The sequence below is a fragment of the Pollicipes pollicipes genome, unplaced genomic scaffold (assembly GCF_011947565.3).
Source record: "Pollicipes pollicipes isolate AB1234 unplaced genomic scaffold, Ppol_2.1 Scaffold_6293;HRSCAF=7461_pilon_pilon_pilon, whole genome shotgun sequence".
Taxonomy (NCBI): Eukaryota; Metazoa; Arthropoda; class Thecostraca; order Pollicipedomorpha; family Pollicipedidae; genus Pollicipes; species Pollicipes pollicipes.
In genome coordinates, this window is record NW_023596846.1 from 9,439 (window position 1) to 34,195 (window position 24,757).

The window sequence follows — 24,757 nt, forward strand, 5'->3', positions numbered from 1 at the left end:
ATCGGGTGGGTTGATGGATTTCGCTCGGATGTGACAACAGGGTGAGCACGTTGATCTGCTCTATAGTCATTGGCAGTGCCCATTTGCTCTCCGACAACCGTAGTTGGCACTATGTGGACACCAGCTCGTCTAATATAATCTGGCTTTTACTCGCGTTTTGGACGCCTTTCGCAAGTTGCAAGCTTTACGTTTCTCACGTTAATCGAATGCGAAGATTGATTTTTGTTAATACTGGAAGTTGTAAGTTTTCACAAAAATCATGTCCGGTTAGACGGTCTGGCGCAAGCTCTTTAATTGCACGCGAAACTACATTACACAAATCGTGCTTCTTCCTCCTTAAGTCTGCATGAAGCTATGGTCAGCGAGTGGGAAATAAATAGCTTCCGGAAAACGTGGCAACCGAGCGTGCTAAAACTGAATTCTGTTTGCTGTTCGACGACGACACGGTAGGCCCTCTCCGTGAAGAGATACCTGTGGTTTGGGAAGTAGCGTCGTTCGGGGAACGCACCGGTGGCACAACGTGAGCGAATATGGCTTCTGCCCAAGCAGCGCTGCGCACAGCCGCGTATTGAGATACAACCACGGGTGCAACCGCCAGGTGGGCTGAGCAGAGAGGCATGTCCATCGTAATTTTCTTCGCCCCCTTCCCCTCCCAGCCGTGCCCATACTCCGTACGTTTTTGTACGTTTTCTTGTTAAACACTGTTTAGGTCAGGTTTTTCCCGGATTCCAGCTTGATTCCTGATTTGTCTCCTCTTCAGATTGACTCCTGAAATCGTGATTATCTCCCTCACTCCCTGAGACGTCGCTTCACGTATGGATGCAGCAACGGTACGGCCAAAGGTTTGCGACGGGAAAGCGACGAGCCGTATTTGTGACAGCGTTTTGAGGTTAAAGGTCGGAGGTCATATAGTCCGGAAGCGCCGTAATGTTGATAAGTTCGATCTTTACCGCAGTAAGCTCGGGCTGTATCCATCTACCAAGCCGTGTCCCCAGGTCCTCGGTCCTGCTGTAGGTGTCAATTCGATTTCTCCTACCAAAATTTGGGGAAATCTTTCAAGCCTCAGCACCATTGGGTTCCGTTAGTTCCAGTTAGTTTCAAGTTCCATTAGTGAAGTTCCGTTGGCTTCACTAATGGAACTTGAGTTCCTTAAGCTCAAGTATCCATTAGCATCAAGTTCCGGGTAGCTTCGCGTTCCATTAGTGAACTTCAAGCTAACCGGAACGGATGCTACCCCGACAACCAAAAAAACGGCAAAGATGGGATTTTTCACACACAGCCTTTTCGTTTCACCTGGAGAGGATCTACGCCGCATTATGGTTAGATGTCGCGACGACGCTCCTTCCCATTGGGTGTTGCGTGGCGATCTGACTGACCTAGATTAACTCTCCACCAGTCCCGGCAGGGGCAAAGCTTTGGTCGGGCCCAGGGCTGTCTCTATCAAGGTCATGTCAAAGATGTCCTTGCGATTTACGCCGAAGTTCAGCACTGACTCTCCCTGTCTCGATACTGTTCGGAGGCTCGCTGTAATGGACCTTTTAGATTCTTGAAACAGGGGTAATGCCTAGCGATCGCTTTTAATAAACCTCGGCGGGGGGTATTGGGCACCCACAGCAGCGTGACTGTGAGATCAGTGATCAGTGGCATCGTTTTGCGTAAAAATTTGGGATATTTCTTGAAGATCGATCATCAGTAATGCAAAACAATTGTGCTCTGGTTGTCGCATTGACGAAGCGGAATGGGAGTAAACCTGTCGGAGAACTACCGTTGAAAGGTGTGTAGATACGTTGTCGCTTGGGTGTTCCTATGACAAACAGGAAATCAGACCTTCAAAAGCTAGTGTTCAAGAAGCAAAAAAGACATCCGAAAGTAGCAGTATGCAGCGAAAGAAACTTGCAACACTAAATAAGCACCGACCTGCCATAAACGTTTTTTGTGCTAAATTTCTCTGGAACGATCACAAGTGGTCGCTTAACACCAACAGCTTTCCAGGAGCTGAAAGGTTCGCAGCTTCGCGTTTTGTCATCGTCCGTGACGCTACCGACTAAAACACTGCCACAAAGATTTCACTGCCCAGCACCCGCCTATCACAGGGCCCAGGCCAAACAGGCCGGCAACACCTGGCATAATTACCACCGAGCGAAATAAAACGACTAACAAATATGGCATCAGCGAATCCAATGCACGTGAGCAAGCCACAAAAATATTCGCGTTTAGCTTAATCTTATGTTTGGTTGCGCCAGCCCATGAAGCAGATTATGATGAAGAAATAAACACGTTGGCAAAGTTTGAGTAGGTCAATGATATTTAAACATGCGTCATTCATGGGATGAAAATACGTATACTTCAGTAGAGCGCGGACTTGGGAGACAAGAAAAAATACTTAATTTGACCTTGGTTCAAAAGGAAATGACCTTGACCTTAGTCCTTGACCTCTGCTGTAGCTCAAAGTGCAAAATCCTGAAGGACGCGTATAGACGAGCAGACATCGTTTGAATCGACTAAATGTGTCTTGACTGGCAAACAGAAGATCACCTATCGCAGAATACTCACGTCCAAACCGTGACAAGCGTTCTTCACTTCAGTATCCCGACAAATCACCGCTCATTTAAAAAAAAAACAATTGATGACATCAAAAAGATGTGAGGTGTGTGGCCGTGGTACGTGCGTAGCTGTATCATAGTTTAATTGAAATGTAAGCGGTCGTGTTGCATTTTCTGCATCGAGTGTCATGGTAGCCTCATGTGATATTTATGCAGATAGATCGGTACTAAGCGACCATCAATTTCTTAGGAACCGCAGGCTGATTGAGATGAGCACCTGAAAACTCTGCATCGTTTGATTTATTGGCTGGGCCATGTAGCACACGAAGCAAGGCACCCCACGAAGTGATTTATGTAGAAGACTAGCTGCGGACGTAGTTTCGCAAAATGGTTCAGGAATTCCCCCCCCCCCCCTGATTGTGTTGTCTAGAGCAGTACTTTCCACTTATAAGTGTAACACTGTTCAAAGGTGAGCTTGCCCCGTCATATCTGATGCTTGCTTCAATATCTTCAAATCCGGAGCATTTCCTTAAAAACAATCAGAAGCGGAAACAATTAGTGCTACCCGATTTCCTGCTGGACAACCTGCTGCGTATCTGTGATCATTTAGAACAAAGCGGATTTCGCTCATGAAAGTCATATGCTACTTGCAAGCCTTCTTTGCATTAAGTCAGGAATTCACGTATTTATGTGTGTACGAAGGTTTGTCGAAAGCTTTGGAAATGCAGATTCGCACCTGATCGTTGCTCCCGCCAGCCGCACTTTTCTCACGCCGCATAACTGTAAAGTTTGGGCTTTAAAATAGGCCCCATAAAACAGCGCCATAGCATGTTTCTGGTGACGGGATGCTGACGCTAATGCGCCGATCCACTCATCATATTATATACCGCTTCATGCCCATAATCGAAACTAAACATCAAACATCAATCGGAAGTGAAGGCAAGCAGCGTATTAGCAGCGATAGCTAAACAACTATTGCAAAAGTAACAACACTCACTGTACTGCATTTTGGGCGCAGAAAATCGTTTCTTTAATTGTGTCTACAACCTGCTTGGTGATCCAACATGCAAAATAATAAAAATGAACAACTTTTCGGTAGACATATTTCTTTAAGCAGCTTTTTTGCTCACACCATCATTAAATCAGATTTTTGCATATTCTTATTGGTTCCCCGCTGCGCATATAAGCTAAGAGTATAAGCCTCCAGCAGTCCTAAACGTAGCCTCTCCGAGCGCATAAGACATGTCAGCCACGGTTTTACAGACTTCCCGGATTCCAAACGCACGTAGCTCCGCCCTCTGTGCCGTGATTGGTCGGTGGGCGGCACGTGACTGACCACCGCCAGCGCCTTCGACGCAGCGTCCAGCCGCAGGAGTCAGTGCTGCTTGGAGCAGCCGTGTGGAGGGTGTTGGTGCAGGGCGCTCCTCGCCGGGAGTTGCAGGTCACTGGAGTCAGCGTGAGGTCAAGAGAGGTCACGGCTCAAGTGTAGGGGTCAGACGCGAAACTCGACGGAGGTCAGCGTTTTTTTGTTTTGTTTGTTTTTAATCGAGGCGGCAGGTGAAATCAAAACAGGCAACGGAGACGGACGCCGAAGGTCCTCCGAAGATTGGCAGAGGTCACTGAAGGTCACCGGAGGCCATCGCGGGTCGCCATGATCGACAGCGACCTCTTCAGCTCGTCGGGTAGCGAGAGCTCCGATTTCGGCACGTACAGCGAGACGCGGCCTCCACAAGCCAGCTACGACGGCAACTTCTTCGATCCGACTTTGAGCCTGGGGCTGCAGCAGCTGTCGTTCCTGCCGCCCGCCTTCTACTCGGAGGAGCCACCGCCGCAGTTCCAGTGCCACCCGATGCCGCAGGAGGCGCCGGAGCGCCGCAGGGCCGGCCGGAGGAGGAACCACAACCCGCCGGCGGTGGAGGTGGTGAAGAAGAGGAGGACGGCCGCCAACGCGCGGGAGAGGAGGAGGATGCACGGGCTGAACGACGCGTTCGAGAGGTTGAGGGAGGTGGTGCCCTGTCTGGGCAGCGACAAGAAGCTGTCCAAGTTCGAGACGCTGCAGATGGCGCAGACGTACATTTCGGCGCTGCAGGAGCTGCTGAAGAGAGGCAGCTAGCTCTTCCGCTGCGGCTCGCCGCGGCCGCGCGGTGCGGGGGGCGAGGTCGTTGGAGCCTGGAACTTGGGGTCTGTCTCGTGACGGACTGTACATACATGTCAGGACGCCTTGTGCAATGAACTTCGTGGCCGTTTGCGGCAGAATGGACGCGCGCATCTTGGGGGCGCGGTGCGAGGATGGGCTTGGCTTTAAACCACGGGAGATCCACTTTTTGAAGGACTCCCGTCTGGGTATCATGAACCCAGCTAAGTTGGGCTGGGCAGGATAGTGCTGACCGGGCGTGAGATTATTCTGTTATCGAATTGCGTGCCGTGCGAGTGACGTTGTTAATAGGTCGGGTAAGCTCTGGCAGTGTGCTCGAGGATAGATGACAAACAAAACTCAGATGATACTGCTATGTTCTGTGATAATACGCGTGTGTTTTTGACGGAATGGGTGTATAGTAATGTTGAGTGCCTTCATACGAAGTGCATATTTATATTTTGTTTTATTCGTGTAAATTTTGTCTATGGTGTATACCTACTGCTCAATACACTATGACCGCATTAATTTTGTTTTCCCGATTTCGGAATCCGCGCCAGGATAACTCGTGCTATCCCCACCCAAGGCGCCGCCTAGCGTCAAACTCCTGAACTGCATCCCTGGCACCGGTCATCTCCGACTGCAGAATACGGCATCGCGCAGTCCGATAAGTAGGGCATGATATGCACGATACGGCATCGTGCCCTGCGCACTGAAAGGAACATGCACGTGCACCCGACTGATCCGGCGTGGATACCCATCTCGCCGCCGTGACCTCAACCGGTCGGACCGGTGCTCCCTTCATGGCCGGGATCGCCGCTCGCCCCATTCGGGCAAGATGAAGTCTGGTATGGAACCTCGCCGCCGGTCAACCCACTGCCGCGGTTGCCGGTGATTGGCTGCGTAGCTATCGTCGCTGTGCAGGAAAGCTCATTCATTGCTCGATGAGCTTTCCCGCTCTGTTGTCGTGGGGATCTGGTTTGCGCGTGTTTTGTCTCAGCAGTAGGGCTTACGCAGCGAGATTGTAACTCCTGTAAAGGTGAGGTGCAGTTACGAGCGCGGGAGTTCGCCTTGGTACATGCAAACAAGCTCTGGTTGCATGCATAGATGCCGCATCATTACTTTTATCGGTTGCAGGAGTAACGTTCCGTTGCCCATAAGGTGAGGTTATCACGGTCTAATTGATTTCATTCCATTTTATCAGTGTGCTAGAATAGTTAACTAACGCAATTATTACTGTATGTTTTCATGATTTCGTCCTTTGCTTCGTCATTGGTGTTTACTAAATCGCAACAAAAACACTCAGGCAACTCTGGGTTAATTAAGATTCCCGTATCAAAACACTGAACTGTGTTGAATAAGTCCAAAGCGTCGTGGGTCGTCCTTTGTTTGACTGCAGTGGTTCAACTCATAGCTTCCCTCCTAACAGCTTCCTTCTTGGAAGCTTTCTTCCTATGAGTAACAGTCTGCTGTCCATGGCCTGCTTTTGTCGCTATGGCAGCGGCCAGGTACCAAGATTTGTTATCTGCAGCCGCAGACCGCATCATTACTAACCCGATGAGACAGCAGCAGCACCAACGAAATCAACGCCCACGCAAATCCAGCAGCTGGGCCGTTGTATTGAAATCGCACGTCCAGCAGCGGACAGTCCTCGTGCTTACCGATCAAAAATGCAAATCCTCGAAGGATTTCGCCGCGGCCACATTCAGTTCGCGTTGCGCGGGTCGAGGTGGGTGGGAGAGGGCGGAGTGCGGTTCGCCACTGGAGAGGCAAATAGGCTTGCCCAAGACACAAGGAATGCTGCCGAATCCGAGATGATTTGTATGGCCAGCCTGGGGCGGGGGTACCACGGACATTACAAATTACAAGGAGCTACAGGTCAGACAAATGATGCGTTGATGTTAATGACGCCCCCGTGACAGTAATGGCGCTGAGCTCGACCGCAACCAATGTCAATGGTGCGCTGTTCCATTTGTGTCCTCTGTTCCATGCACCTGGAATAAAGTAGTCGTGCGGGCTACAGACAGATGTGCATCGGTCGATGTTTAAGGCTCATGTTTTTTAATGCCGTTTTTTTGTTAGTGTTCGCTTGAATGGTTCGTCGCGCTGGTAAGCCTTTAAAAAGCGCATTTTAAAGTTCGTGAAGGCATGTTTTTTGTCTCAAATGAGGATACTTGTGATGAGTCCATATTGACCTCTTCGAAGTCCCTTAAGCTCCAGAGATATTTCATGGAGAAACCAAAACTAATATACGCATTCAAAATAGTGTTTCATGGAGCAGCATTTTTCGCGTGTAAGCTCCAAGGCACCTGATGACGTCATGCATACCTCTGGCCCGAAAGGTGAAAAGCAGAAAGAAATAAAAAAGAGCAGCAAAAAGGAGAGCCCTCTCGGGGAAGCGGGAGGGCTAACATTTATCCGAGTTTCTAGTACCTGATCCAGTTGACACATTTAGGAAACGAAAATTTGATGCCACGTCAAACCACTGAGTAATGACGTCATCGCGAAACATCAGCACGGCGATTGTCCTCTAGGTTCGGTGCTCCGCAACTTGCTCTTTGGTGCGATCTGCTGTGATGCGTTTCTTCGGATTTTGTTGTGACCGTCCGCTAGTCACGGTTGACCTTGAAGGTGACCTCCGACTCGTCTTGATTTCCGGTGGCAATTTAGTTACGTTATACGATGTCGCGCCAAATAACCATCGGAGGTCAAGTGCATTCAAATGATATCAGTCGGGCCAAGATGATTTGTTGCGACTATCAGCAAGGTATAAGTCAGTATAACCCTTACATTTTCGGGCCAGTGATTCCTTATGTCCTGTTAGTAGGAATCAGTTAAGATTCCTGCTTGATGACCCGGCCCTGCCTCGACCTGACAGGGCCCTAACACGGTCTCGATCCATAATGTGTGTCATCAACATGGTGTAACGCTAAAGCACAAAGCCGTGCTCGTTCACTGAAAACTAATTGCAAGCCTGCACGTCTATTACGAAGCGATCCAGGTGACCCTGAGGCCGTTCCAAGATTTTGTGATCTTTAAGGAATTCATGCGACCTATGAAGTCATCAGTTGCGAAGCAAATGCGGCTTGACCGTTTCTGGATCTTCTTACCAGCGCTATCGATAGCAGTTTGATTTCCCTGTTCCGGCTATTAGATGAAGATATACCAGTTCTCAAACCCCCTCAGGTGGGGGTGGATAGAGACCCCCCCCCCCCCCCCGCCGGTGTTCCGCGCAGGGTTGCGCCGCGGTGCCGACTTAAATGTAATGAAAGTTGCGACTCTGCACGGTCGTGCAAAACCCGGAAACTGTTGGACGCATCCATGCGATAGTATGTTTAAAGCTCTGCTGGACGCTGCAATTCTTTAGCATCTTCTGGCAATTCAGCGTGGCAATTCTTAAGCATTTTTACGTTTTCCCTTCCTTCCACTTGACCCATTACCGTGGACACATATCATAACAACAATCCACCGCCATCTTAACCGTTGTCGTATCTCCGCATAGCTATCAATAACCAGTCGGCATTTATAAGCGGTGTCATATTACTGGATAGTATTTGCCGAGCTCGTCTTCCTTATCTCATACCGAGTCTGCCCACCGCTGACACATTGCAAATGTGGAGGGGCCCGTACACAGCAGCCCCGCATAACAATTACCTGCCACTGGTGCAGGCTGTATTTATTAAAGATTAACAGTTAAAGATAAGGTCAGCTTAGAGGCTTTGAAATCGATTTCTGTGCATGCAGGCCGGTGACGGCGGGACGGGAGTTCCGTTTGGAGGCAATTCGGTCAGTACGTCCTGGAACGTACGGTGTGTAACTGTGCAATGGCATAATGCGGCATGTGCTTGACTATTGCCACGTGCGTCCCCAAACAACTTGCATTGTTTGTAAAAGAAGATGAGGCTCTATGCATCCCGACTCCACCATCCTGGAGCAGCCAACTTTTCTTTGGACATTGACGTGCGAGGTGCTGATAAGCTAAACGCCTAAAAGCACAGTCGTTCTGCAGTGCAACCCATCATCGCCTTTCGCTGAACCTATAAGTCGGGCTTAAGTCTTCCCGTTACGCTAACTTGGATCATTCAGTTCTCAATCATGACATGTAGGTTTGAGCAATGAGCAACCATGGCATGTAAGTTTGCCATGCATCACACCATGCAGTTTGCAACAAGTCAACACCGTAGTCATCAGACTATGTGGTGATCAATAACAAAACAACCAATAACAACGTTTCTATTTATCAATAAATGGTAGTGGAATGTACGGCTTAAGAATGGACATTCTTATAAAAAGTAGCTTACTGGAGATCAGTGTCAGGAAACACATGTTAAGGATAAACTGCAGACGCATATTTTCTTAATTAGCGGCATGACCGAGCATTTCGCTGCATCGATTTCGCACTGAGCTTTCAGCTTTCTCGCCTTTTCAGCGTCCCCTTCCCTGTGTCCAGTGACGCCGCCATGTCCCGTGACGTATCAGTGGCGCCGCCGTGTCCTGTGACGTATCAGTGACGCCGCCGTGTCCTGTGACGTACCAGGGACGCCGCCGTGTCCTGTGACATACCAGTGACGCCGCCGTGTCCTGTGACGCATCAGTGACGCCGCCGCGTCCTGTGACGTATTGGTGACGCCGCCGTGTCCTGTGACGTACCAGTGGCGCAGGACGCTGATAGGCAGCGGACAAGTGATTGTCACACCTGTAACTGCCACAGGTAGCTGTCACAATGTCTGTCTGACTGTCACAGTGACTATCCGACTGACTGGCGCAGATAGCCGATGCAGTTGGCGCGCCCTTGAAACCCAATAACCAACTGACCCTGTCACGTGACTGCAAAACAGTTTAATGAGTCTCCTGTCGCTTCCCATCGTAAAATGTGAAAAGCAGATTCCGCACATGTGCCGCAAGCCTTCATGACCCGCAAAAATGCAATACATGCTCTCTCCACCTTCCGAGTGCTGCGCACGCCACTGCACCGCCCGTGCAGCTTGACCTGCACGGCTGACCCGCATCCGTGAGGTAACGCGCGCGGCGTCTCGCTTCGCTGGCGTCGGCCGGCAAACAAACCATCAAAACGGCCGCCGCCGGTCGCGTGAAGAGAAGCCGGCAGCGGCCGAGAGTCTCTCCACGGTGCCACCTGCACTGTACCGGCGATCGAGAGAGTCTCTCCGTGCCGCGCCACCTGCACCGCTCAGCCATCGAGAGTCTCTCCACCGTAGCCGCGTCCGGGAGAGGGCGGCGCGCGCGCGCGCCGGCCGGGCCGTGAACCCTGCGACGCGCCGTCTGGAGACGACGGGCCAGGGGCGGTGGCGGCGGAGCATGGACGTGGGGGGAGGGGTGGACAGTGGGATTACAGGAAGCGGTGTGCCTCCCCGCCTCCCCCCCCCCCCCCCCCCCCCCAGGCGCTGGAATGCGAGCCGGGTGGGAGGTAGTCCACCCACCTCAGCAGAACGTTAGCAGAACCTTCGCAGATGCACCGTAGAACCTTACCTTCTAACCTTAGCAGAGGCCATAACGTGGCATATCAAAAGGCGCTATGCAAGGGCTTCTGGCCCTCCTTTCTTTGGGCGGGACAAAAAAGTGCACAGATCCTAACCCCATCACGTATGCAACGGTGTAGTTTCCATACGCGAATCTGCATCCACCCTTTTTGCAGTTTCGGCGTGCCCTTGGTACAGCTTCGGTGTAACCCCCTGTCCCGAGACACCACATCCCAGTAAGAGATCTATTCGGGCCCCTATCCATCGAACACGCTTTGAGTCAGCTTTTCCGTAGTAGATTCGATGTGGTACATCTTCGGTGTAACCCCTTGTCCCGAGACACCACATCCCAGTAAGAGATCTATACGGACCCCTATCCACCGAACACGCTTTGAGTCAGCTTTTCCGAAGTAGATTCGAGGTGGTACAGCTTCGGTGTAACCCCCTGTCCCGAGACACCACATCCCAGTAAGAGATCTATACGGACCCCTATCCACCGAACACGCTTTGAGTCAGCTTTTCCGAAGTAGATTCGATGTGGTACAGCTTCGGTGTAACCCCCTGTCCCGAGACACCACATCCCAGTAAGAGATCTATACGGACCCCTATCCACCGAACACGCTTTGAGTCAGCTTTTCCGAAGTAGATTCGAGGTGGTACAGCTTCGGTGTAACCCCCTGTCCCGAGACACCACATCCCAGTAAGAGATCTATACGGACCCCTATCCACCGAACACGCTTTGAGTCAGCTTTTCCGAAGTAGATTCGAGGTGGTACAGCTTCGGTGTAACCCCCTGTCCCGAGACACCACATCCCAGTAAGAGATCTATACAGGCCCCTACCCGTCGGACACGCTTTGTCAACCTTTTCCGTAGTAAATTCGACACGTAGCAGATTCGATGTAGTACAGTTTCGCTGTAATCCCCTGCTCGAGACACCACGTCCCAGTAAAAGATGTGTACGGGTCTCTCTACCCACCAAACACGCTAAAAGTCAGCTTTTTGATGAATTTGGGCCTGAAATCCCTGTCCGGATGTTGCATTCTGACACGAACGCGCCGCTGACCCGTAGTAGTGCCGCTGCTGCGAAAAGGTGTCGGTGCAGTGTCTGAAAGCACGCCCGAAGGAAGCTCTTCCCACCGCAGCGAAAAAGTGCCTGGTAAGTGCCTGGTCAGTGCCTGGTCCCGAAAAATATATGCATACATTTTTTTTCTCTTTTTCCGGCATCGGATCGAACACTCCTATTGATTTCCCAAACCGGTCTGATTAGGGCGACCGGAAAGACCACAGGCACTGCACTGCAACAGCTGCTCAGGTTACAAGACGTATCACGTGAAGACTCGTGCACGACCTGTGCACGACCTGATCACGACTTGTGCACAGCTACAGGTGTGGCAGTGACATTTGACATTTGATTACCACCTGGCCACACTGTCACATATAAAATATCGTAGAACATATTATTTGGGTTTAGGCACTGACCAGACACATTTTCGCTGCAGTGGAAAGGACTTCCTTCGGGCATGTTTTCAGGCACTGCACCGACACTCACCACGTTCGACATTTGATTACCACATTGCCAAATAAGGGGGACGAGGCGGTCGCCGCACCCCCAACACCAGCCCCAAGCACGTGCACTGTCAAAGCCTGTGAGTTGCTGAATCAATGGCATTGCAGTGTCATGGGTATTTCCATGGAGTGAATTCGGGTGGTGCACAGCACTGCGCGAAAGATTTTCGCAGTCATCGTTCGCGTGCAAAAGTGTGCGGCCGTGTGATCTCATGCACTGTTCTCTGGAGTCCTTTTGTTGCCCAGTAGCTGGCCTCCGGGTCGTCTCTTTCACCTCAGAAGTCACGTGACTTCCATGAGCATGGTTGTAACCACTGGTCGAGGCGATGGGGACGCATTCCCTGCTATTTTCACAAAGTGGGATTTGTTCCTTCCAGTTTTTCCGTACAATAAAGCCCATTCAAAATGACATTTTTGGTCAGTTTTTCCCTCTAGGCTCTATCTTATCTGCCCCGCAGCCCTGATTCATCCCCCCCCCCCTTCTCCAAGTTTTCACTCATATCCACAAGCCGTAAGGCTCGCAGCGAGGACATTGGTCTTGCACTTTTATTTACTGCATTTTCAGTCGGGCTTGCACGCCTTGCCTCGGAAACGTCAAGCTCATTATGCAGACCCTGTCACGAGCACTCTGAAAGGCGCACCAATCTCCCAAGAGGTGTGCCTACCGTAAGATGCTTGTTTTACGCCTGGCTGCCTGCAGCAATCCAGACTGTGGTATGATTTTCTCTTCCCGTTCAGCGCAATACGTGCCAAATGTCGTAAGAGCAAAAGCACCCCTTGGGTTCACCCGTGCACCCGGTAAGTACACCCGTTGGGTTCCGTCGCCTGCGCGTGATAAGATGAACTTTACGACAGTCTTCGCATTTGCTGTAAATGTTGATGTACGTTGCATTGTTGGGCTGCGAAAAGCAATTCAGCAATAGGCACCGATGTCTGCCGAAATGGTGCATGCACAAATGCATCACATGGTATATAGCAGTCTTACGATGGAAATTACCGTAATTATTTCCGTTGAGTTGATGAAAGGAATTGTATATGCTAGCTGCAAAGTAAAATTGAAGTTTTCGGAAATTTTGCCCTCATAGAACCATTTGCGTAGTTTCGTCATTTAGATATTTAATGCAAATCCAAGCAAAGATAAAAAGTTGTTAAGTGCGTGCCACTTTGATGGGAACATGCCCATGATATTGTGATGTTACCATTAAGGTAGTGGGTGTAAGGAGAAGTTAGGTGACGTTATGATTGATTTAGGGGGTGTAGTTTGGAACCGCCGTGGGCGCGTTTTTCTTCTCTGCCAACCATCACTCCTCGTTCGCGGCTTTGCGCCCATTAAACTGATAGATGCAGTTGTTGTGTTGGAACTTAAGAGAGCATTAACATAGATAAGCAGCTCCTGAGCGGCTGCTTATAAGGGACATCGATCAGAATTGTAGTTGTGTTTTGATCCCATCTCTCGTATTAACAAATCACAATGGTGTTAACGTAAATCAAGGCCCACACCCAGGTTGCAGTGGGCAAAACATGAAACAAAAAGCAGACATACACCTAGGTTCACCACAAAGTTATGTCAGCTTTGTGTATGTACTGAAAAATTTGCCGCATACTCAGCATCACGTCTGGCACTTTGCCAAACTTCCACTGCTTCCTACAGCAAGGATGCAATCCAGAATTCCGACACGTTGTTACGCCGCGGCATCACATAGGACACATCAACCAACTTCTGACTGCGCTTGGACCCGGGGCTTCACTGACTGAGACATATCATACCGACAACGAGGAACATCGCCTCAGTTCCGGCCCTGAGACCGCTCAATCGCCGAAGCAAACGCCCTTAATACCTACGCTTCCCACGGCCTCGGCCGACTCTGCGACCCCTGCGGTCGAGTATTCATGAGCATCTTTTGCCGTGCATAAATAAGCATCCAAACAGCTCTCCCGGCACGTGCATGGCCTGGACCCACTGCACTCTTACGTGGAGGACCCCTGAGCGTGCTGAGGTCATCGGGTGGGATCCGTGCAAGGCACAGAAACAGGCGTTGTCGCCGATGGGGCCTCGCGCATTGGGCACGTGTACCGACGGTGATGCAGCATGCAGGCTCCTTGCTGAGGAGCGATGAGGTCGAGGTCAGTGGAGGTCAGGCACCAGAGGGCGCGAGCTGAGCGCTACTGATCGACCGCAAGTGCAAGTGACATCTACCGATGTTTTAATTCACTCGATGTGACTCGCTGCCTCGCGATGAGCAGTCGTGACACGAATGTGGCTGCTTGTTTATGTTGCATCCCCAATACCCTACCGGGGTTGGGGATGCAACATAAACATAGGGCTAGCAACATAAACAGGGTTGATATGCATCAGGGGCCGTGTAGGTGGTGTAGCGGGAACCACGAGCGGCGCGTGGTTTGTGAGGAGAGACAGCGGTAGTCGGGGTGAAGGCCGTCACTGCATCTGCACGATTTCCAAGTACTGAGTCACATTTTCTTGGCGTGCAGCTGGTTTCACGAATCGATGCCTGACATTGACTTGCTGCCTGACTTGCTGTTGCGCCGTGTCGGCACGCGACTGGCAGCAAGTCTTTCAATGCTCCAAGTTAGTGATTAACAAACAATGCATAACACCAAATGTGCATGGCGAATGCGTACGCATGTAGACCAGCCAGTGAGAGTGCTAACCTCAGTGTTCAGAGAACGTCGCACGGGCGGACACCAAGACAGATGAATGCTGCACTTCTTCGCGGGGGAAAAGTGTTGCGTCCTCCTATGTGGTGCTTAATCTGTGCTGTGGGCGTTTAGATCGATTTTTTTGGTGGGCACCCCTTGGTTAGATAAATTCCTTCGGAACGGCGCCTGCACTAAGCAGTGCTCGCTGCGTAAACGCTTACCCCACCATGTCATCGTGAAACTCCCGTTCAACGGCATAATTTGGCATCGAATGCTTAGCATGCCTGGCCTGCAAGCTGTTATCGTTGCGCAAAGAGGACCAGTGACCGAACTACCGGCATGGACCATGACCTGCGCCCCCGACAGTGCGCGCGGCGGCAGGACAGCGGTCCTTTGTATACCGAGCGGCGTCTCCCATTTATTAGTTGCCTGTGGATGTTTGATGACTGGATTCAACACGTTTTAAGCGCGCCGCCCGACCCTTTTATTGTGCGATAGGATTGTCCCACGCTGTTTATGCGTGCTAACATTTATGTGTTTTCTTATCCCTTATCACTTTCCGTTGTTTTTGACATACTATTTTATCTCTCAGACTAATGACATGTAACAGCCACATATGTATGTGGAGTGTCAGCAGATGTCAAATACAAGTACGAATACAAAGGCAAGTTCAAGCATTCCGCAATGCTCGATACTGTCCATCCTGCCCTCTGCGTCATCTGGCCTTTAATGCGACTGCTACATCGCTCGCGGGCCATCCCAGTCACACCAAAAAAACGAGCGCCTGAAGCGACTCGAACCCACCCGGCGCGGTTAACAGGAAGGCAGGTACTCTAACCAATCGAAATATCGGGATAATATATGCTCTCCCAGTCGGACTGCTCCTTGCTGTTGTTATCTAAACTTACATTCGATATAAATCAAAATGCAAATCTATTTGCATTTGATCTGCCTTTTAATGGGAGCTCGTAGGCCCTAGATTTTAGATGTTTGTCCTTCTGATCATCAAAGTGGTCTAAATATAATAAACATATTGTACCTATAAGACTGAGGAACTGAAATCGCCAGCATTGAAGCTGTCAAATTAATGCTCTGCAGGAGAAGAAAATCTTCAATGCTATGCATCAGACAAGACAGCAAAAATGATTAGAATGTGCTGTCGTGAGCATATCAATCCAAATGCCCATGCTCAAGGTTTCCATATTTCAAAACATTTTACCAAACTATCTTGTTCAGGAATGGGCGAGCGCTCCAAAACAAAGTCTTTTCCTAAAAATGCGACCAAACCGGATGTCTGCAGACCCAACCAGTCCAGTATCAAGCTTCACTGGTTTGGGTGTGAAGCTGGTTCTGAGCGGAGAGTTGAGTTGGTGACAGAAATGTTAAGCAAGTTGTTAACGACTGCAAAACGACTGCAAACGACTGCAAACTGTAAACCCCAACTGTTGAGTGTAAACTCTAACTGTGAACTGTAAGCCCCAACTATAAGCTGTTTACTCCAAATGTAACTTGTTAACTTAAACTTAAACTATTAACTCCAACTTAAACTGCAAACTCTTCCATAAACTGTTAACTCCAACTGTCAACTGTAAACTCCGTTGTACAGAATGCTACGCCCCTGCTCCTACACCCGCTAGTAATCTATGACTATGGCAGGTCACCTCCAACATTCCAACGGAGCAGTCTGTCTGGAGCATGGCAGAACTTTTGACATGAGACCGCTCCGATATGTACGGTCCCTGGGTCCAGCAGATCACAAGGACCGAGGTAGGTGATCAGGAACGGCTCCGACATGCATCGTAAATTCAGAGAGGCGTTGCTTGTTTCTGTGTCAGCATTGCTGGCCCTATCTCTGGAGTCATGTGTGTACATTTCCCTATGTAATCACTCCTGCTATAAGCGGTATTGACCTGTACCGTTACATCCGTCTACACACAGTCTGTTCTCTTCCCGAATGCAATACGTCACTGACTTCAACGTGTACTTTTACCTGCTGAAGCATGTATCATTTTCGAAAACCCGGTACTTCTCTGCTTGTTTGGAGTGCAGGTTTCTGCCGTCAGGAGGAGAATACCAATAGCCTGCTTACAAAAAATCCCTCTTGGTCAACAAAGATCTGCATATTCTTGTCATCGTAGTCGCGTCACAGAGGCTCAACTGGCGGGCAATCTTCACTTCGGTGCTTGTCAGTTATGCAAGCATTTATGAATGTCTGAGTCAGTGATCGGGAGAGCTCACTGTAAGGCGCACCATGCACCAATGTCTTCACCACGCCAGAGATCAGGAGGCCTGACGCGATACGCGAGATCAGGAGGCGATAGCCTGACGAGCCGCCAGCGGATGCACCGGAATATTTGACATCGAATTACTTTCGTGATGCTTTCTCTGTCCTAGTGTGATGATGACTGGCGTATTTTCGGCTGCTGGGGTCCCTTCGCCCTGCTCAAAGCCAGAGCAAATGTCGTTATGGCGCGGACAAAGCAAAGAGGAAAGCAAAGGTTCTATCTCACGGAAAGTCCAATGTATTTCATCACATAGAAAGATAACATCTCAAAGATTTCATTTCGTGGGCAAATATTTCATTGTCAGTATGAAATCAGTATCTTATTTATCATTTATTATTATTGTCTTTAGTTACAGAAGTATTGCTTTGTTTCGTTTTTGGTATTTTGGGTATTTTGGAAAAGTAATCTCTGACGAGGCGTGGGAAACTTTCGGCGCAGCTTCCCTCTCTTTGAGTGATGTTCAGAACTCGTGAGACAGTAGCAATCGAAAACTTTTCCATGCACGATGTTACATAACACAACTGCCCCCTGAGTAAACTACTTTTCCAACCATGCACATAAGCCGAAAAATATTTGCAGTGGTGTATTTTGGGCGAGCTCCTGTTGAACTATTACGGAACAAAGTGCTGCTATTTGTCGTGCCTTTCTAAGCCACTTGTATACCTTTCTAAGCCACTTGTAAACCTTGATGCTAAGGCGACGGGCTTGGTTCCTAAATTTTGACAACGGAATATGCCAAGCGTTAATGTCACGGAATACTTCAATACATAACCCACAGATATCCATAGGTTACAGAGTAACGTCGCACATTAATGTTGTTTCCTGTTGGCAATGGATTGATTTCGAAATGAATTTAATTCCGTCGTACAAATCAACTCTAATTTTTTTTCTGCAAAACAGGGGGTAACGTTGACAGGAGAGGAGTTTTTTTCCCTCCGTGTTAATGGCGTATGTATCTCTCGGATGATTTTGATGTTATTTCAACTTTGACCTCATATTTACCACCGTGCACATGATCTTGCGTTGTAACCAGCACTAGGCGTGTATCTTCCGGTACGGAGTTACAGTGACGTAATCAAAGCATGTGTTTGTCGGTATCGCTGCATGCCTGAGCCAAATACAACTTGACTACTCGGGTTTTCACATTTGAATAAAGACTGCTTCCGGAGCTCGGATCTCTCAACAAGCTCTCGGGTGTTGTTGCGAGTGGTTGATGAGCTTGAGCCTGACAAAACAGGGTTTCAGTTTTACGTATCGGAAACCACCTGAATAACTCTAGCTCAATTCTTAAGTCTAACATCATGCATGGCAAAACAGTATTCAAGCACATGAACTACAGGAGCTCTTTTCTTATTTAATGCATCATACCATGTATTTGAACTTTGCACCAATGTCACACAAGGAACAGAAGGCAAGAAACAGAGAGTTTCAATGCTCACAACACGAGTGCATGTAATCCGGCCTTAATCAGTGATCAACCGGAGCTCTTAATTCACAATATTCTAAACGACGGACATGCCAGTCACCCCCTCCCCCCCCCCCCCCCAGCATATACAAATAATCTACAGCTCCTCGAATTATATGGCATTCCTGACACTGCATTCCCACTTCTTCGGAGACCTAATCTGGAGTTATTCATAGATTCGGCCACTCTCTCAGCTATAAAATCTTACGCGAGCTTATGAATAAAATGTTCATTGCCGACCCCGCCTCGCTGCTGGGTTATACAGTTGCCTACAACTATAGAATGCATCCATATTTGGTCACTGCTGTGATCATCATTTTGTGTGGCCACTGTTGGCTATACTTGGCTTGGTAAATTAAAGGCCAATCAATACCACTGAACTGCTCGATTCATTTATCTTCCCAATGTTTTGTGTGGTTTCTGCCAAGCTTAAACGATTGCATACTTACCGCGTCCTTTCTTTGCATTAAACAGGTACATCGCTTGGTTTGACGCGTTCGGAGTCTCATGCTTATTTCTGCATGTTGTGTATCTTCTAGGTAAACTAGAGGTGAGAGTGGGGCCGAGATTGCTAATAGCCATCACATGCACGCGGCCTCTTACCAGCCCCCTCGGTGCCTCCAGATCTCGCACCATGGCACCCCTCGCTACTGATGTTTTTCGACATTGTCGCCAATTCGTGATCGAAGCGATGTACAACTACTCCCTCCATAAAATATTCCACCCTATCGCGAGGCCCCAACCCGCTCTCCGTTCAGCGGGCTAAGGCCACCACACTCAGTAAAAGATTACTTACCGGTCAAGGTCACCATGCCAGTCAAGGTAACCACGCCGGCCAAGATCACCATGCAGGTCAAGATCACCATGCCGATCAAGGTCACCATGTCGATCAAGGTCCCCATGCCAGTCAAGGTCACAATGCCGGTTAAGATCACCAAGCCGGTCAAGGTCAGCACGCCAGTCAAGGTCACCATGCCGATCAAGATCACCATGCCGGTCAAGGTCACCATGCCGGTCAAGGTCACCATGCCAGTCGTCGGGGCAGGTCAGAAGTGCCAGCGCGCACATCCGTGCCCGGCCGACGTCAGACGCGGAGTCTTAAGTGATAGCACTTAAATGTTGCCCCAGCTGCGCAATCAGCTGACCCCCCTTTATACGAATGCAACATTACAGCCTAAGCCGTTGTCAAAACGAAATGGCCTCTGGGTGATGTTCGTTTTCGGCTGCTCTCGTGTGCATGCCAAAACTTTGCAGAACCATTGCAAGGTAAAACGAAGACTTGTTTTTAAACGGAGCACTATTCGGACCAGAAGAATACGCCGGAGGTTTCTATAGCTTTAATCCAGAAGCAATCTCACTGAGCCATCTGAGCTGAGTGCACCACGGTGTATGTGGATAATTTATCGTATTTTGTTGAATATGCTATTATTCAATTTTTTAAAGATTAATATGTTATTGTCATATTAATTATGTTATGACTGCAGCTGGATCTAAGTATGGTGGACCTCTGCGACCCATGATGCGTCAAACTTAAGTGTTAGTAGTGGGCACTCGATATTCACAGAAATATAAAGCTTCATGGAAGCGCTAGCACAAATTGAACCACCTTATATGTGCTCCCCGTGGTCCACCTCTGCCCAGTTAGGCATCCAAATTTTCCCATCAGTGATGCAGTCTTTAAATCAGAGCTTGAAGGATGGCACTCACATGATTGGGGGCATGGTATACGCTGAAACCTATTTTGTTTTCTTGTTGTCTTGGCGCTGAGATGCATTTGACGTGAGATATTTGCTGCGGCGCCCGATTCCTGCAATGGAAAACAGCCGTTGCACTCCATAAAGGCAAGAATATATTTGTAATTATGTGGAAAATGCTCTCATTGAATGCATTATTGAAATAAGTGTTCCGTTTAGCCATTAATAACTCCAATTTTCTCGGACATGCTTTAAAACGGCGAACGTTGTTGGCACGTGCCGTCTTGACTTTCGTGTTTACAGCAACGCATCGATTTCTGGGCATGCATGAAATACCAGCCGACCCCAAAATTACCTAGGTGCTTTATATGTGCCCCAAATGCCTGCTGTGCATCAAAAAATCATGTGCGGTTCTTTAATGGTGGGAACGAACTCCGCTGACCGCTGCGATCCGTATGCCCGCCGGCGGCTACCCAAGTCATTGCGAGTACCACCGGCCGACAAGCACTGAATGCATGATAGGTGCCAACAGGGAAGAGAAACGCTCTGTACTAGAGCAACAAGGGCCGAGTAAATCAGTCGGCTCATTCACTCTAGAGGCCTGGTGAAGTCGAATGTGAGAGCGCAATCACGATCTCTCTTCCGAAGCGGTGTTCGACCGCGTGATTCCTCGCCAACAAAATCGGTTGCATGTTGGCGTCAAATCGAAACAGCCAGTCCACGCGAGTACAAAAGCCAGCCAGCATTTAACTCCCATTCAAACTTCATTCATCCCCGCAAGAGCTCATTAACATTCACGAGCGCCTCCGCTCCGGAGAAGCTCCGTTTAAAATCTGCCGGTCTGACCACCCTCGCGCATGCGCGGATCAATAATCTCCGTTTTAAACCGCCGCCAGACGCTAAAAACGCTGGAAGCAGCGCAAAAAGGTCCCGCCAAACTCACGCCGCCGGGGTAAAAAGATGCGCGGGTATTCGGTGTGATTAGCCGGGATAGCGTGCCCGCACAGCCACCGGCGCAGCAGCTGAGGGCTGTCTATATCCAGGGTGGTGTGGCCATGGTTACGGACACACAAGAGGAAAGAGGAGGAGATGGGCGTCTTCAAGAGGTGGGCTCGTGACTGTCTTAGAGTGATGCATTGCAACGGGCTTGTTAGAAGGGTCTCATTATTTTATTTACTATTATTTTTTTAGTTTTTTATCTTATTTTAGTTATTTTATTTTATGTCAGCATGTCTAAATACCACCAACGGTCTACTGTCCAAAGTTCGATGACTTGTTCGTTTGCATGCTAAACCGCCGTTCCCGCTCTCCATTAACACCATATCAAGCAACTTAAACTCAATGTGAGATGCACACATGCAAGCACCCAGCTAAAACCCCACGCACATGCTACACACACATACAGGCTATTGCTATTTGCACAGAACACGCAGGCTTCAAAACATGCATTTTAAATACGTGCTCACTAAAAGAAAACAGTACCGTGTTTGCATGAGTTCTCATCCAGCTTATGTGACAGAAATTGTCTGGCAGCTGCGTTCAAAAGCATTTCGCTGGTAAATGTTATACTAACTTCATTGCAGTGTTGCGCTCTATTCTGCCGCCCCAAGGCAAAAAGGCCTGAGTGCTTCTTTACCTAATGGCGCTGAAACCTTTATGTCTTTGGACGGCAGCATCGTCAGCAAGCTGTCACCTGCTTGCGTCGGCCCTGCTTCTCGGCGGAGTTGATTCCTTTGGAGTCTTCGGGATTGCTAGCTTCCGGTAAAACGCCGCTCAAGGATGTCAAACGTATGGGAACTTTGCGTAAGGCGCACGCATTACGTTGACAGGCTATTACTGGGAGAAGATACGTTTTTCTTGGGACCTAAAAAGTCGGCACTCCCACCATTAGAGCAGTGACGTCAATGTCAAAACCGAAAGCTCGCTAACCATGTGAGCCCCAAAGAGATGTGGCGAAGCACAGCTTGTGAGGCAAAAGGGACAATGCAGCTTGGTGGCACAGTTGTGGAGAAATAAAGTTCCAACTCAGACGCTGGCATGAAACAGCTTAATGCGAAACTATTTTCACTGATGCAAGCATTACGCATAATGTGAAGTCACATAAGCATGCCAATAGCGCACAAATTGCTGACGCTGGAGCAAATAATCATTGCAATTGAGACGATCTTTATACCCAATAGCTAACGAGCTAAGGTAACATCGCAATCATGCAGCAGCTTTCGCTTAGGTTTTGCCGTAATCGAATAAGTTTACAGCTCTATCCAAGCCCTCAAACGCCTTTGCATGCCGTAGACTTCGAATGAATTTTAGAGTGAGGGAAGACAAATTGACTTCCGAAGATATCGAACCATGTGGCGGCAATATGCCCTGCTCGCGTGGCTGAAACGGGCAACCGGAGCAGAAAGCATGAGCTTTTCAATATCAAAGCTTGAAGAATCTTCACAAGAGTGCATTCGGGAAGAGAGAAAGGATTGTTAATGTGTGACTGAACTAAGCCAGATGGCCAATTCCGGACACTTAAGGTCGTCTCCAAAAGCATTTGCATTGCATTTACATCAGCTATAAAAGGAAAGAACATGGAAGGAAGGGGAGTGGAGGGGAACCCCTCCCCATTACCACCTTTAGGTTACCTGGCTTCGCCCCTATTGCGCGTCGTCAGACAGCCCAAAGTTTGTAAAAATGAAAAAACAGCCCAGCGTAGACACCGAAATATCCTCGACAACTTGGTATCGAAATGCTCGTCTCCCATTCATAACGACCGACAACGCTTTTGGCATGTCCACGTACGCTTCTGTATCATCCTTATCAATATATATGACGGCAGCAAAGCAAAAACAAGAAGACCATGACGAATTGCTCAATGCATCAGCAGAAAGGAAACGCTCCCTACAATTCTTCCGGATATAATTGCTTCGTGTCGTTTATGCTGAAGCAGCTTTATCATTAGTGCACATGATGCATGCTGTTCTGCATGCATTTCGTTAATGGAGGCATTCATGACGTTTACCGACAAGATTGCATCGTTTGCGCAGGTCGTTTAGCATGAGCCACGTGGACAGGTAAGCACCTAAACTCCTCCCATTATTACTCCTGGATCCGCCCAGGATACTTAACATGCATCCCAAATCAGCATAATATGATGTCATCTATATTGATGCAACAGACCGCATTGTAACTTACTTCGGTCGGACGTGAGCCGAGTATCCTCCAAGAGCCGTGGGTAGCACACTTGCTCTGGACATCCCGAGATTCGTCCCGATACTCCGCCCAAAAATCATTCCTGAAGTCGCCTCTGGGCGAGGGGGTGCCAAAATCTGTACCAATAATATGAAATGCCCTTTAGAATAGTCAGCCAACCGTAAAATGTTTTGTGGTTGTGAAATACCGCTGCAAAAAACCCTGCGGCCTCAATGAAACGCCTGAATTAAGATGCATGTATGGTTACAATATGTGTTACGCCAATTATTTTGTTCTCCGGTGCCAAATGTCCACTCATACATGGACTATACTTCTCTATGTATAGCCTTCGAAACTGTTATCGATTGTATGTGGAAAGAGGAAAAAGTGGTGCGAAAACAGCAGTTGGTGATTCGCGTTTCATCAGTTTATATGAAATGCATGTGAAATGCAAACGGCCCATCTAGGAACCTATATAAGGCATGAGATAGTGTTAAAAGACATTCTTGTCAGGTGTGAGTACAGGAACTTCAGTTATGAGGTAGATCGAACCTCTGATACAAACTTTTAATTTGCTGCGCCTATTGCGTAAGGCTTGGCTCAAAATGCTGACTACACTACGATTTCAGGCATCATAATGATAAGACCACGAGCCTTAACACCAGGCCTCATAACCATAATCATGAGCCTTACCATCAATTCGGGTTTCATTAATTCTTAAATAATTTTTTTAGGTTTTTTTTCCATAAACACAAACGCAACGCGTGCAGGCACGCGTACAGCGAAAGACGCACCCATCGGACGCTTTCCGCGTCGTCGAGACACCGTAAACGCGTCCCCGTCCAACTCGCCCGACTGTCTCCCACGGTGCTCTCGAAAACCTCAGCAGCGCACCGCTCCGCTTCCGTTGGCTCCCCGGGGGTCAAGGACGGTGACCCCGAGCGGCCGACCGGTACCGGAAACTGGTGTGAAACGAGACTGCGCTGGCGGCCGGAAGTGGCCTGCGGCGAGGCATGTGGCGCTGTTTGCGAGGGTGCGCGCTCCGCGTGGCTTTCGCGGATTCGGCACGGGGAGGACTTCAAGATTCAAGTCGCAAGTGCGGGGGGGGGACGAGGAAGTGATTATTGATCTGAACCTAGCGGTGCAGATTTTCATTCGGACGAAACATAGTGGGCTAAGGGCGTTGACACCCAGCGAAAAGAGGAAATTATACTTTATAGAGAGAATTGCAGTAGAGGCAATGTAGATGGAGAATGCAGCGCTATGCAGCAGTGTGTTCGCTGGTGTTTAATGTTCCAAACTGCATAGCAAAGTGATCAACAAAAGGGGCGGATGAATAGAACGCGAACGTCTTCATACGCCATGTGAATATCACCACTACGCACGGAAGTTGCTGGGTGAAAGACATGGCTCAAATAACCAAGGCAGTTGACGCGCCCTAAAACCCAGTAGCCAACTAACTGGGTGAAAGGCTTCATGTGCACCAAATGTTCAGAGTTGTGTGGTGCATGTGAGGAAACTACAACACGGCCGTATTCTCAAGTGATTCTTGAGGAAGACCCCATCCGACCTCACTCATTAGTCATCATCTCTCAAAAGAAGCTTAGCATAGGTCGTGCATAGCTGGAAGGAAGTACCGCTGCATTTTACAGCCTCTCACCCAATTATCTTAAATTTATGTTTCAATTTGTTCCGACTCGAGTTTCTGCACTGGTCTTAAATATCAAGTATTCACAATGCCTCACAGCGCTTTACCT

At 48.9% G+C, this 24,757-nt stretch overlaps 1 protein-coding gene across 1 annotated transcript; it reads left to right on the forward strand.

The window, feature by feature from the left end:
• The first annotated feature begins 3,936 nt into the window (after window positions 1-3,936).
• LOC119106870 (neurogenic differentiation factor 1-like) lies at window positions 3,937-5,205 on the forward strand. Its single transcript, XM_037230205.1, has one exon. It carries the CDS (start codon window positions 4,195-4,197, stop codon window positions 4,654-4,656), a length of 462 nt encoding a protein of 153 aa, XP_037086100.1. The 5' UTR covers window positions 3,937-4,194; the 3' UTR covers window positions 4,657-5,205.
• Window positions 5,206-24,757: the final 19,552 nt, after the last annotated feature.

Bases quoted from the DNA above. Each gene is read 5' to 3' on its own strand.
- LOC119106870 (XM_037230205.1), top strand. From the start codon at position 4,195: ATGATCGACAGCGACCTCTTCAGCTCGTCGGGTAGCGAGAGCTCCGAT.